Raw genomic sequence first — 13,810 nt, forward strand, 5'->3', positions numbered from 1 at the left:
GGATCCCATGTTACTGTTCCTGAGGCTCGTAATCAAAATCTTAATTTTGTAGAAAATGACAACAGCAAACTGCTGTAACCTATGCTAGCTAAGCAAAATGTAGCTTAGTTTTTCCCATCTGAGAAAGAAGAAAAAATAAAGAAACTAAAATTTCAAAACAAACAAATTTTAGATAGATATTTGTTGTTGTTAACTACTCTCAAGCAGAATCCTAGTTATGGTAACTCCATGAATGAGAGACCATCAAATCACCTTATCATCATGGCTTTGCTGATTTAGGCGGGATACAGACGGGCAAAAAGGGGTGTGTTCATGACGTCATGAAGGTATAGCCTTCAGACGGCCCTTACCTGAATGGCGCCATGAACACGCCGCCCGCACGCCCCAAGCGGGAAGAAGCGGCATTAAAAAGTTGCTGCTTTTCCCCGCTTCTTTTCTGTATGCTGCGCAACTGCGCAGCTCCGTCTGTAAGCTGCTGCACCGGTACGCCAGAATTGTTACGCTGCTAATTTAAGTTGCCCATTTAAAAGCTCCGAGTCAGCTGCGTCGCATAATGAGTTGGGGTCCTGGAACATGCGCAGTTTGCACCGAGGCTCTAATTAGAGCGTCAGATGCCATGCAGATGTGGAAGCTGCAGCACAGCTGCACTCTATTTTAATGCTCGTAACCCTAACCCTAACCCTAGAGCAACATGTACGCATGCGCTCCTAGTATTCTGGAAAGTTTGGAATTTAAAGTGAACCCCTACACACATTCCTGTGCCTTTTTCACCTAACAATAAAAAAACGCCAAAACTTTAAATATTTACATATGTACAAGGGAGGTGATGGGGGATGGCAGGGGGACAGCTGTGGCTGTGCATTGCAGATTCAGCAAGAGCGCAGGGACCAAAGGAGAGGAGGCATCCATGATGCTGGTGACATTGGCAACATGCAAGCGGACAAGGATGCCAACACCAGCTGATCACCAGCTGGCAGGAGACCACTATTGTTCTTGGGCAGGGCGGGGGAAAAAGTTTTAAAGGGGTTTGGGCGCTTTAAATGTGCACATAGGCTTTCTGCTGCCACCGCTGAGCGCCGCAGCTGCGCATCCGCCAGCCGGCAAAAGAAAAAAAAGCCCCGTTTTTGGCCGCCCGTGCGGAAGCTGCCTCTCTCTTTGCAGCGTCCTCCGAGGCGGCGGTATGGAAACTGCAGGTCAGAAACGGCCCCAGGTGAGGCGTCTTCACTGCCCCCCACGTGGAAGCCCCATCACCTGAGCCACGCCCCCGGGGCGGTCGGTCTGGAGGCTCCGTATTCAGCAGAATACACCTTCAAGACGTCTTCCCCTGCCCATCTGTACCCCGCCTGAGTCTATCAACCTTAAATGCAGACTTCCTCTTTTCCTACTGCCTTCTACCTTACCAAATACAAAACGCCCTGCCCTTGGCTTATGTGGGGGATCCGTTCCGGACCCCCCTGCGTAAGCCAAAAAACTAGTATGCTCGACCCCATTCATTCAAATGGGACGCGCCGCCCCACTGCATCCCGCATGCTCCCGCGTGGCTCTCCATAGGTTTGAGCGTATGCTCAAATCCGTGTATTACGCAGGTGCACTATATTATTGTCTTTTTTAGTGAGTCATGTCTTCTCATGATGTCCAAAGTACAATAGTCTTAGTTTAGACATCTTGTCTTCTAGGGCAAGTTCAGGCTCTTCTCCAGCACCATATTTCAAACGAGTTGATTTTCTTCCTATCAACTTTCTTCATTGTTCAGGTTTCACAAACCATACATAGAAACTGGAAATGCGATGGCACAGACAATCCTAACTTTAGTATTCAGTTTTTTTACCATACCACTTTATTGAATGAGACTTGAGCATTCACAGATTTTGGTATCCATGGAGGGTCCTGGAACCAAACCCCAGCTGATACCAAGGGCCCACTGTATAGATACAGATATATATCTTGGATCTAAGCACTGTATATATTTATAATATGAACATAAATATTGGTATCTAATTCTGTAAACACAAATATATCTTCTTATTATACAATTCTTGGCATTTTGAGTGTATAAAACCATGCGCTAAAAAGCATTTTGCTAATGCCAAAAAAGAAGCTATTTTACGTTTGGTTTTTTCCTATGTTCCCCAAAGTTTTCATCCCAACCTACCCAGAAAAAGTGAAAATTTGTCTAGGGGGAAAAAACCCTCTAAGAGCATTCTCTTTTCCCCTCTAGGCTTTTACAATGCTAGACACATACATTTCAGTAGGGAAAAATAAACAAGAAGTCAATACCCTCTGTCTTCACTACTTACAATGCCACACCCACACAAGTCTTCTGTGTATAGATAGCTAGAATTCTGCATAACAATTCAATGTATCTGATGAAATGGGCTATAGTACATGAAAGCTCAGGCTATTTCAGTCTGGCTTCCTGGTTGTTTTCCTTCTACAGACTAATACAGCTACCTCTTTTGAAAATCAGACAATTCAGTGACATCTTTCAGAAAGAAAGAAAAATGTCCAAAAGGCATGCTGACATCCCTAGTCCTATCTTCCTCTGGCTTCAGGAAGTATATAAATTTCAGCCAGAATGATTACCTCCTAAAAGATAAGAGTGGATTTTATTCCCAAATGTCACAGCCTTATTTCTGATGAAGTTCTGTTGGTAGACGAAGTCATATTTAGAATGGCTGGTGGGTCATGAATAGATCTGTAAATGTGTTGTAATTTATTTGAACTAGCTGTTTTGATTGGTTTTATTGATATATTTTATTGCCTTTTTTGTAATGCTTTTTTACTTAGTGTTTTATTACATCAAGTATTACAGCACTATTACCATAAACTATAAATAAAAATCATCAAAATGAGCAATATCAGCTGGAAAAGTAGACTATATATTGAGTTATATAAAACACTTCCGATGATTCTCTGACTTAATTTTATGTTCTAATAGTACAGGAAGCACATTGATCCAGGCGTTCTAGAAAGGCAGTGAAAAGGAAGGTACTTCCTTAAGCCACGTCAAAACTTCTGCAAGATGAATGCTGCCCATCTATGATCACAAGCAATGGCACAACACCTGAAGCGGTGTGAATTTCAACACATATATGCACATGATAAAGAAAAAAAGAGAGAAAGAGGCAAGCGCGTCACTAAAGGAAATGTCAGCTCCAAGACTTGTTAGGCAACTGTCCCAAGATCTAGGTCCACAAACAATGTCTTGCATACTTCCTCTTCATCCTCTAGTGACAGAATGTACCAATGCGAAAGGCCTACTGCAAGACATGCTTCTACCAAAAGCAGGCTTTCTGCTGGGCTCAAAAATGCTTGCAAGTGATTAACAAAAAGACTGAATTTTCCATTTTCACAGAAAGGAACAGAAAGTCCTTCACTGTTTTATCAGGGGTGCACAATGATAAATCACACAAATGGGTTTTGCGCCTGCACACAGATGCCATTTGAAAAGCTCAAGAGTAGAGCAGCTTGACAGGAATACCCTACTGCTCCAGCGCATGTTTGAACTTGCCAAGCTACCATCTTCTCAGTTTTAAAGTCTGCTGTGAGGAGTACAGGGTCCTGAAAGAGGGGAGGAAAGGTGAGTTTGTGTGAGGGCAGATGACCACTCAGAGAACCATAGTTACAGGTAAGCAATCTGTTCTTCATGGTCTCTGTGCCTCATACAAATGAGTAACTGTGAAACTTACTAGAAGTTGGTGGGTCAGGTCACTGGAGAACAGAAGATAGACTCCAGGGGAGATAAGAAAGAAGAAAGTAAGTTTAAAAAGAGAATACTGAGAGGAAAAAGACTACTCAGCAGGAGAATGACCCAAGTGAAGCTGGTCTATCAGCATACAGAGAGAAACTGAGGAGTTGATAGCTTGGCGGGCTGGGACATGTACATTAGGCGGGAGAGGGCACAGTAAAACTTCCCAAATGGAGTCTCTGCATATGTGTAAAACCCATTTATGTAAGGCACAGAGACGACAAAGAGGAACAAAAGTCTGCCCCAATTCTCATTTAATATCCAGACTAAGGTTCCACTTAGTAAAGAATATCAGCTAAGCAAGGGAATGGGAAAGAAGAAATAATTTTTCCCATGCCTCTTGTACAGCCGGATCTGTATACTGACACTGGGATTCTACTTACAGGTAGCATATGAACAGGAAATAAGAGCAACATTTCTACTTTAGGAAGAAATTAGAACTGATTGCAAAATTAAGAGTACTTTCCTTATCACCTTGTGATTGTTAGGTGTGAGCAGGAGAAAGCAATTCTATATATTGTCAACTTTGGATATATGAAGGTTAAGCTCTGAGGACTCTGGGTTCTTCTGCTAAACGCTAACAGGAGTATACATCTGTCTGATGTGGAAGCCAGAAGAGAACTAATTTCTTGTGAAGACTCACGAGACTTCAGTTGCAGCCCCTCTTGTTTCTTCTCAAATCTCATTCCACATTATAGGCTGCATATTACCCCACACTCTTCTGGTTTCACTATTATTCAAACACAAGTAGTTCAGGAAAGAAATTCTTTAAGTGGCTTCATCAGTAATTTCAGAACTCAATGGTTCTTAAATTTTCTCTTTCAGTCCAGAACACTGCCAACAAGCTGGCAAAATAGACATCTCTGGTTGCCACCTAAATGTTAACCTTTTAAATGCAGTGCACACAGAAAAAAAGGAAAAGGCTGAAAAAAGCAAGAAGCATCCAGGAGGGATGTTTGCACTCACCCACAGGGAGTTTGCTCTCAAAGCAGGCCTCAAACATATCATAGTCCTCCGTGGTGAAAGCAAATTTGCCCTTAATAGCATCCTCCTTGGAATAGAGAGTGTGCCCAGCTGAGTCAGTAATCTGTAGGGAAAAATGAAGAACATGAGAGGCAAACCTGTTACTAACCATGTTCTATGAGAGCTTTCTAGTATTCTACAGCTTTATTTTCTTTGCTTTCTTCATATCTGAAGATATTATCTTCATCACAGTTTTAATTTTTGGTGAATTAGGGTTATCAAAAATAAATTCTGCTTCATTAGACTCATTATCTAAGGCCATTCCTATGGAATGATCCACTGAGACTGGGAGGCAATCTCTCCTAGAATACATAAAGAAGAGTTAATTCATTTCACCTAACATGAATTATGAGTACCGTAGTTCCAAACAGGATGAGCCATAGATTCTATTACCAAAGAATAACTGTAAAAATGAACCCAATTACACATAGAAGGTTCTGAAACCTTCTTAAAAACCACTTTAGGTATTGTTAAATACTAAGCAGATAAGAATATTCTCAACTAGAGCTTAAATGCCCTAAAAAGACACCATATCCTGTCTGCTCTTGGAAGCTAAGCAGATCCTAGTTACTACAAGGTGCTGTAGGCTATGATTCAGAGGAAGTAACTGGTAAACCGACCTCTGAGTATTCTTTATGAAATACATGGGGTTGCCATAAGTTGACTGGCGACTTGAAAAAGTGCGCGCGCACACACACACACACATACACACAGAGTTCACCCATGGAAAAGGTTCTAATGCACATGCTGAACTAGTGCCTTCCCAGCACCAGCTGGAGCATGTTCACAAGTATATTGGTCCACTTCTACTTTTCTCTTCATCTGGCATCAAATAATAGTTGCCTACACACAGCCAGGCACATTACCCATCAAATTAAGTCCATGTAGGGCAAACAGTTTAAAAGGCAGCCTACGCAACTGCGGAAGTGCAACCAGCTTGAATGATGCTCCATAGTGTTCTACATTATGAACAGTAACATCATTTTCACAATCATAGCTCCCCCCCCCACACACTGCTGACTTCGACAATAAACACCCACGTATGACAGTGGGAAGACAGCCATAAAAAACCTCCTGTGCACAGTCAGCTGGCATACTGGGTACATTCCTCCAGAATAGAAAGCTTAACTGTTAGCACTGAAATGTCACAATAAGACAGCAAACAACAGAGTGATGTGCTACCATGAGCACAGCAAAAATGACAGTGACAAAGAAACACGATAACCTGGTTCTTTAGTCAGTTGCTACTCTGAGCCTACTCTTTTCAGGGCAAAAAAAAATTTCTCAGTATTTTTTTCTTTTAAAAGGTAAACACCATGTGATCATTAATAACCAGAAGGCCTGGACCAGGCAGCGAATGTGCCTATGCAACTTGCTGTTCTGAAATAACCAGCCTTGGAATTTTTGCACTAGGTGAGCAACCAGGACGTTTGCTCTTCGGGTACGTAGTCAACCACTAAAGTCAGGACACAGAAACATATTCCTTCTGTACAACACCCTGTTGCAACTCTGTGACCTTCTAGAAGTGATAAAGACTAACACACAATTTGCATTCTTGAACAGTGAGCTTTTTGTGTGATGATGTAGTACTGGCTAATAACAACAGTCTAAACTACTACTGAATCTCTCATACAGACTCATGAGTAAGTAAAAAAAAATTGACAAAAAATTCACCCCAAAAAACCTAGGTCAACTTAAACATGGGTGAGAGCTAGAATATGGACCAAGCACAAAGGCAGGGAGAAGAGGCAGGGGATGAGAAGCCCCTCTTGACATGGTAGGGTATGAAAGCAGTACTCCCACCCCATTACCCTTTCCTTGCCCAACACCTTGTTTTCCAACCTGAGTGGCAATTCTAATTATATAAAGCACAAGGGACATAGCTAATAAAAAGAGTGTGCACACTTTACCTTCTCGTCTTTCCAACTTTAAAATCACAGTTTAAAAGAACATACAATGTGGAAAGTTAGCAAACCAAAAAATAGATTTATCGAGAACATAATATGTCTGACAATTCTAGTACCAGTCCTTTCAGTTTGGGGTTCCTTGTTTTAGAAAGACTATAGACAAGTTGGAGCGGGTTCAGAGAAGGGCAACAAGGATGATAAGAGGGATGGAGAACAAAATATTAGAAGTTGAAGGAGCTGGGAATGTTCAGCTTGGAGAAGAAATAACCAAGGGGTGACATGATTTCACCCTTTAAATTCCTCCAGGGAAGCCACAAAGAAGAGGGTACAGGCCTGTTCTGTGCTGCCCCAGATAGCAGAACTAAATCTAATGCTTTTCAGTTACAGGAGGGTAGATTTCAACTGAACATTAAAAGGAATTTCTTGACTGAGAGTGGTTTGGCAATGAAACCAATTGCCTAGAGAGGTTGTGGGGCTCTCCTTTTCTGGATGTCTTCAAAAAGAGGTTTGACCTGTCAGGGATGAAAGCTGAGTAGGTCCTGCACTGAACACAGGTTTGGGCCTCATAGCCCATAGAGCCCCTTCCAACTCCATTCTACAAAAACAGTTCCTGACTCATCATTTGCGCAATATGAATCCCTCATTACTTTAAGAAGCAATTCCAGGGGGATAGTTAGGAAGGGAAAAGGCACCTGCCAGTCAAACAATAATATATCTCAGATGAGGGAACAGTGAAATAGCTTGACTTCTGTTAACTTACTACTTGCACTGATGCCCATAAAAGAAAGCTGGGCTCTGTTTAGAGATGAACTGCCACAGCTCAAAGCCCCTCTTTACTCTAGATATTTTGCCTGAGAATGCCGGTCACTATGTCCCAACTCACCTTGCATTTCAGCAAAAACAAATAGTTATGAAGTAGCTAGCATGCTGCTTACAAAAGTTAGGAAAAATCAAGTTAGTGTGTTTTCTGCACAACTAGTGCTGACATGACTGAGTACTGTATCCAGATTTTTCCCATGCCATTTTCCTGCATAGAGCACCTATCAGTAACTTCTCCTTAGCTAAACTACCTGGAAAACTCATGGCTTCTAACCTTTAGTAGCAACAACGAAGACATGTGACTCTACACAACAAGGAGGTAAATGATCCAGCTTCCCCCTGGCTTTGCGTTCAGTTTAGATTATGCAGGCCAAAACCCATTGTAGGATCGGTCTTGATCCTGCCAGTACATATGTGGATCTAGAGGATCTGGTGTGGGGACGTCACTCATCTCTGTTATTAGTTACTAAGTGGAAGAGCCAGCATTGTCAAAGACAACTCTGTGATCATGTGGCCAGCATGACTGCACAGAACGCAGTTACCTTCCACTGAAGAGGTACCTACGTATCTACTTGCACTTTTACATGCTTTCAAACTGCTAGGTTGGCAGAAGCTGGCGCTAGTGACAGGAACGAGCCTTTAACCCAGGATAAAATAGTGCTGGTTTTGTGTGGCGTTTCCAAGAAACTCTGTGGCAAAACCAAGCTGTTTAGACAGGGCCCCCCTCCTCCTCACCTGTGATGTCCAGTGATCCACCTGAAAAGCCCTGCAAAAAGAGTGCAGCCAGGCACCCCATTTCTGTGTCAGATGGGCCAACAGGAGGACATCTCTGATGGACTGCTGGGCATCACTGACCCCAGGATTAACCCGGGTGAGCACCAGGGCAAGGATAGCATGGGTTCAGCCTGTACAGTGGAGCCTTATTTTATGCAGGGGATCCGTTTCGGACTCCCCACGTAAGCCAAAAAGCGCGTATGCTTGAGCCCCATTCAATATAATGGGGCTTGGGCACAACAACACGTGCCATTCATTGTACTGCTGCGCGGCTTCAGCACAAGGTGAAAGCCATGTATAGTGTGTCTGCATATGGCGCGGGCGCACTGCACTATCCTTGCCAATCTGCTCAGGCCCCATGTCTTCCTTTCATGCTGACTCATGAGATATCAGCAAGGCCATTGTCTTGGTTTCCTGCTCCTCCAATTATGTCCTTATGCACAGTGCTACATACACCGTACAGCATACACAACATTATGCATCGTGCCCCAAGTATTTAGCCTTGTCACACCTGCTCAGAATCTAGGCAGAAACTGCTCAGGAAAAATCTAAAAATGTAAACCTGTGCAGAGTTACACCATCTTAAATCTTATCACATTCAATGCAATTAATTCCTAAGAAAGACTTATCGGGAATACAGGCTTTGTTGCACCACATGATTGCAACACTGACACGTCACTCTAACAGTTGTACCACACAAACACACCTCTAACAGTTGCTATTCTCAATCCTCACACTGCAGCCAAACTTTGTGTTGATTTCATGAACAGAGAATCCTCTTCTTTAAAAGTTAGAGCAGATCTACACATTAGAAAAAACAAGGCTTGTCTGAAGGATTTCTTTCACCTCCATAGTAACTAATTATATCTTGCCTAGCACTGGAACGCTACCACACAGTGTGGTCTCTGCCCCATGTTACTGAGTGCTGCTCAGTAAGGGAATACACAACTTGTGGATCACATAACATGGGGCAAACTGAACTGGGGTGGTCATTGTAGGCCGGCCATTCTCCCCCCCAACAAGTAGTTCCCCTCTTACATATAAATTTCATGCTCAGCATTTTTAGGGCATGTGCTTGGCTCTGTCCTGGTAGATCTGTATGTTATCTGAAGACTATGAACTACTACAGTATTTTATCACTAGCACTCCTCTTTCATCACTTGAGAAACCAAGAGTCTTGTATATTATCATGCAAAGCTATGCATCTTTCAAATTCTTGAAACCTGGCTGCTTTCCCTTAGGCCAATTATTATTCTGAGGATCCTCCTGCCACAGAGCTGGGGACTGTGCATGACTTTAACTACTCAACTCCCCCACCCTAGGAATTGTAAGAGCCACAAATAAGGCTGCTGAGAGATGTGGTCTAACAACACCTAGAGGACTACTACATGTCTCTCAGCCCTACAGGCTTCTGTATGTGTTCGACTTATGGCGACCCTATCATGGCCTTTTCTTGGCAAGATTTGTTCAGAGGGGGTTTGGTGTTTACTTCCCCTGAGGCTGAGAGCAGGTGGCTACAAACCGTTGAGTAGAACTTCTGTCGGTGACAGAATAAAAAGTTGAGCTGGAGAAGAGTTCAAAGACTGAAAAACAGCTCACCCATCTGCAGAGCTTGGGAAAGTTACTTTGAGGCTCCCGCAATTCCCTCACACACAACGACAACAACAGCTGTGGTGTGGCCATAGCAATATTGGCTGGGGGAATTAAAAGAGTAGAGCCAGTGTGTTGTAGTGGTTTGAGCACTGGGTTATGACTCTGGAGAGCAGGGTTTGAATCCCAGCTTGGCCATGAAACCCACTGGCTGACCCTGAGCAAGTCACACTCTCTCAGCCTCAGAGGATGGTAATGGCAAACCCCTCAGAACAGATCTTGACAAGAAAGCCCCATTATAGTTTCCCCTTAGGATTGTCATGTCAGAAACGACTTGAAGGCACACAACAACCACCACCACCACCACCACCGAGGCCCCACAAGTAACTTGTCCAAGGTCTGCTAGTATGTGTTAGGAAAAACTCAAGAGAAACTCAACTCGTGTCTGTCAGCCTGTTGCACAGAAAGAGTATGGCAGCAACACACACAACCACAGAGCTGTGCCCACTTCCTCCTTCCGCCTGAGAAGGAAGAGGCCTGGCTGACGTGTCCCTAGAAAAAGAGAAGGGCTGCAGCACGGCCAATATATATGAATACACAGAGCCCCAGAAGGCACCTTGGAAGACTTAAGGCCGCATCCACAGCAGAGAGACCTTGCAGTGCCTCTGAGACAAACTGGAAGAAAGAAGTTGGCAGCATGAGGTTTCCTGGGCTTCAGTCTACTTCCTCAGATGCATTTGGCGGAGTGGAAGCCAGGGGCAGACCTATATACGCCACTGGCATCATGTGAGGATGTCAATATCTGTGGCATATATATGTCCACTCCACCAAAGGCACCTGAGGAAGCAGACTGAAGCCTAGGAAAGCTCATTCTATCGCCCTCTTTCTCTCAGTGAGTCTCAAAGGGGCTCCAGGAGACCCTCAAATGCACCTGAGGAAGTAGGCGGAAGCCTTGCAAGGCTCCTTCCTCTCAGTGAGCCTCAAAGGGGCTCCAGGAGACCTCTCTCTGCCTGTACTTTTGTGAGAGCTCTGGGGCCACAGTCAACCACCTTTCCCAGGGCTCCCTAGCACTGAGCCAGGGCAGTTAAAGCGGCCTCGGCCTGGGCTAGGATTCCTAACCGCACTTCCCTCTCCCCGACTAAGGACGAATCCGCCCACGGGCAGTTCCTCCCCGCCGCCGCCGCCGCCGCCTTCACCTTGAGGTTGGCGGAGGGCCCGTGGGGGGACCCCGGCGGAGGGGCGACCTCGTACTCGCCGGTGACCAGCGTGTCGCGGTGGATCTCCTCCCGCAGGCATTTGCGGGCCTTGCCGGGCAAGTGGAAGGAGATGGCTCGGGCGGGGCTCGGCAGCAGGGCCAGGGCCAGCAGGAAGAGCAGCAGGAGGGCGGCGGCCGAGAGCCGGAGGCAGGGCGGCCGGGGCCGAGGGCGGCCGAGGGGGAGCCCGAGCACCGGCAGCATGGCGGCGGCACGATCACCACACCGGAAGTAGGCCAGGCGGGAGGCGCCCTGGACCCGCCCCCAGGCCGGAGGCACGTGACACACACGCCGCCGCGCAAGGCATGACGGGAGCCAGGGGGAGGAGGAGGCTTAGGCGCGGGTCCTTCGACCCGCCCCCGCGCCGCCCTCCTCCTCCTCCTCCTCCTCGGTCTGAATTCTAGACCGTTAACTGGAAGGAAGGCAGTCGACGACGACGACGTTGTAGAATCTAACTGCCTTCCAGGAGGAGCCTTCAGTAAAGAAGAGCCCCTTTTGTCTGTAGAATCAGTAACAGAGAGATCTTGTAGCACCTTTGAGGCTCACTGAGAGAAAGACACTGTTGGCAGCATGAGCTTTCAAAGACTTAAATCTACTTCCTCAGATGCATTTGAGGAATATAATACGCAGAGAGATCTTATGTAGCCCCTTTGAGGCTCAGTGAAAGACAGAAGATGGCAGCAGGAGCTTTCCTAGGCTTCAGTCTACCTCCTCAGATGCATTTGGGGAATATAGAGGGATCTAATGAACCCTTTTGAGGCTCAGTGAAAGAAAGAAAGAAAGAAAGAAAGAAGTGGGTAGCATGTGCTTTCAAAGACTTAGTCTACTTCCTCAGAGGCCCCTGTGTGTCGCACACTGAAACCAAGCCAACATGTTAACTATGGTCCCAAACACACTGCAGAAATAGTCCAGTTTGAGACCAGGTTAACTGCCCTGGCTCAGTGCTAGGGAATCCTGGGAATTGTAGTCTGTTGTGGCACCAGAGCTCTCTCTGATGGAGGAGGTTAAATGTCTCACGAAACAACAGTTCCCAGAATTGCCTAGCATTCAGCCTGGGCAGTTAAAGCAACCTCAAACTGGACTATTTCTGCAGTGTGTTTTGGACCTGTGTCACACTGAAATCAAGTCACATTAATCAACCCAGCAGCATCTTAACTATGGTCCAAAACACTGCAGAAATAATGTTGTGTGCCTTCAAGTCACTTCTGACTTATGGCGACCCTAAGGCAAAAAAACCTATCATGGAGTTTTCTTGGCAAGATTTGTTCAGAGGAACAAACTTACGAGAAACAATTCCCACTGAATTCACTGCAATCATTCTTTCCGATTCGCAGGGGGTCCTTTCCGCAAATAGGGAAAACTGCCAGTACTGGAGGCCCATTGATTACAATGGGGGCACCTCCTGAGTGTGGTGCTGTGCATGCTAATGAGTGTGGCACTGCATGTGCGCCTTAACCACACGCACCATTATGTCCCTCCCGGCTTGTGAATGGCAAGACCACGAATCAGGAGGGATGACTGTATTGTCCAAGTAAATCTTTTTGTATCTTAAAACATGAATGGCTGAGGTGGGAGTGTGCGCATATATTCCTGTGCCCTGTATTAAAGTTACTTTGGATTATTGCCAACAGTCTCACTGAAATCTGTAGAAGCTCTTAAGGGGTTTTTGAGCCTGGAATAAAAATTAAATGTATTGCAGACATATGGTGCATGAGTGATGGATTTATTTATTCATTAGGATTAGTTTATTTATCCTCAATATAAGCAGTTGTGATATTTAGCATGTTTGTTAACATTAACAAAAACAACAAGTACCATGAGAGAGACACCCTTGAAAAGGCACACACATTTATGTATCACTATGAGTACTTAAATAACATTTGTTCAGAGGCAATAAGTGTCAGCATGGTGTAGTGGTTTAAGCCTTGGGAGATTACACTCCCAGTTCAGCCATGCTAACCCACTGGGTGGCCTTAGGCAGGTCACACTCTCTCGGCCTCAGAGGCTTCAAATCCTCATTCAGCCATGGAAACACATTAGTTCACTTGGACATCACACTCAACCTAAGAAAACCAATGGAAAACCATCCCTGAATATGTCTTCTCAAGAAAACCTTCCGATAGGGCAGTGGTTCCCAACCTGGGGGGTCGAATTACAATTTCCCAGGGGTCGCCAGGGACCCCCCTCAGAGCACCACTTCCCAAATAAAGGGATCCCAAGCTAGGCCCATTAAGCAGCCTCTAGGCCCCTCCTCAGTTGCTTAGCAAATGCCCACAGAGTCCCCTTTCCTGCCTCTCTCAGGAACATAGAGCTCTGCAAAAAGGAAGAGAAGAGACAGCAGCACAGCCAAAGAGTTTCAGTTTCACTTTGAACCACTACCCCTTTGCCCTTCTATGATGGGGCTTTCTGGTCAGGTTTCTCCAGAGGAGCTTTGCCATTGCCATCCTCTGAGGCTGAGAGAGTGTGGCTTCATGCCCAAGGCTCAAGGCATACCTATCATGGGGCTTTCGGGACAGGTTTCTTCAGAGGAGCTTTGCCTTTGCCATCCTCTGAGGCTTTTTTTGTGATTAATCACTATGCTTTACTTATGTTCAATGAAAATATGATTCATAAGAATAGCAAAATTAAAGTTATGAAGTAGGAACAAAAATAATTTTATGGTGGGGGTCACCACAACAGGAGAAACTGTATTAAAG

General features: G+C 45.1%; 1 protein-coding gene across 1 annotated transcript in view; it reads right to left on the minus strand.

The window, feature by feature from the left end:
• TMED10 (transmembrane p24 trafficking protein 10) overlaps positions 1 to 11,413 on the minus strand; it is a 27,380-nt gene extending 15,967 nt beyond the window's left edge. The window contains exons 1-2 of the mRNA XM_042469179.1: positions 11,058 to 11,413; positions 4,715 to 4,835 (exon numbers count right to left, since the gene is read on the minus strand). Of these exons, the coding sequence (XP_042325113.1) occupies positions 4,715 to 4,835; positions 11,058 to 11,318 (382 nt within the window). The 5' untranslated portion in view covers positions 11,319 to 11,413. The remainder of the gene's footprint in view (positions 1 to 4,714; positions 4,836 to 11,057) is intronic.
• Positions 11,414 to 13,810: the final 2,397 nt, after the last annotated feature.

This window comes from Sceloporus undulatus, chromosome 1, assembly GCF_019175285.1.
Source record: "Sceloporus undulatus isolate JIND9_A2432 ecotype Alabama chromosome 1, SceUnd_v1.1, whole genome shotgun sequence".
Lineage (NCBI taxonomy): Eukaryota > Metazoa > Chordata > Lepidosauria > Squamata > Phrynosomatidae > Sceloporus > Sceloporus undulatus.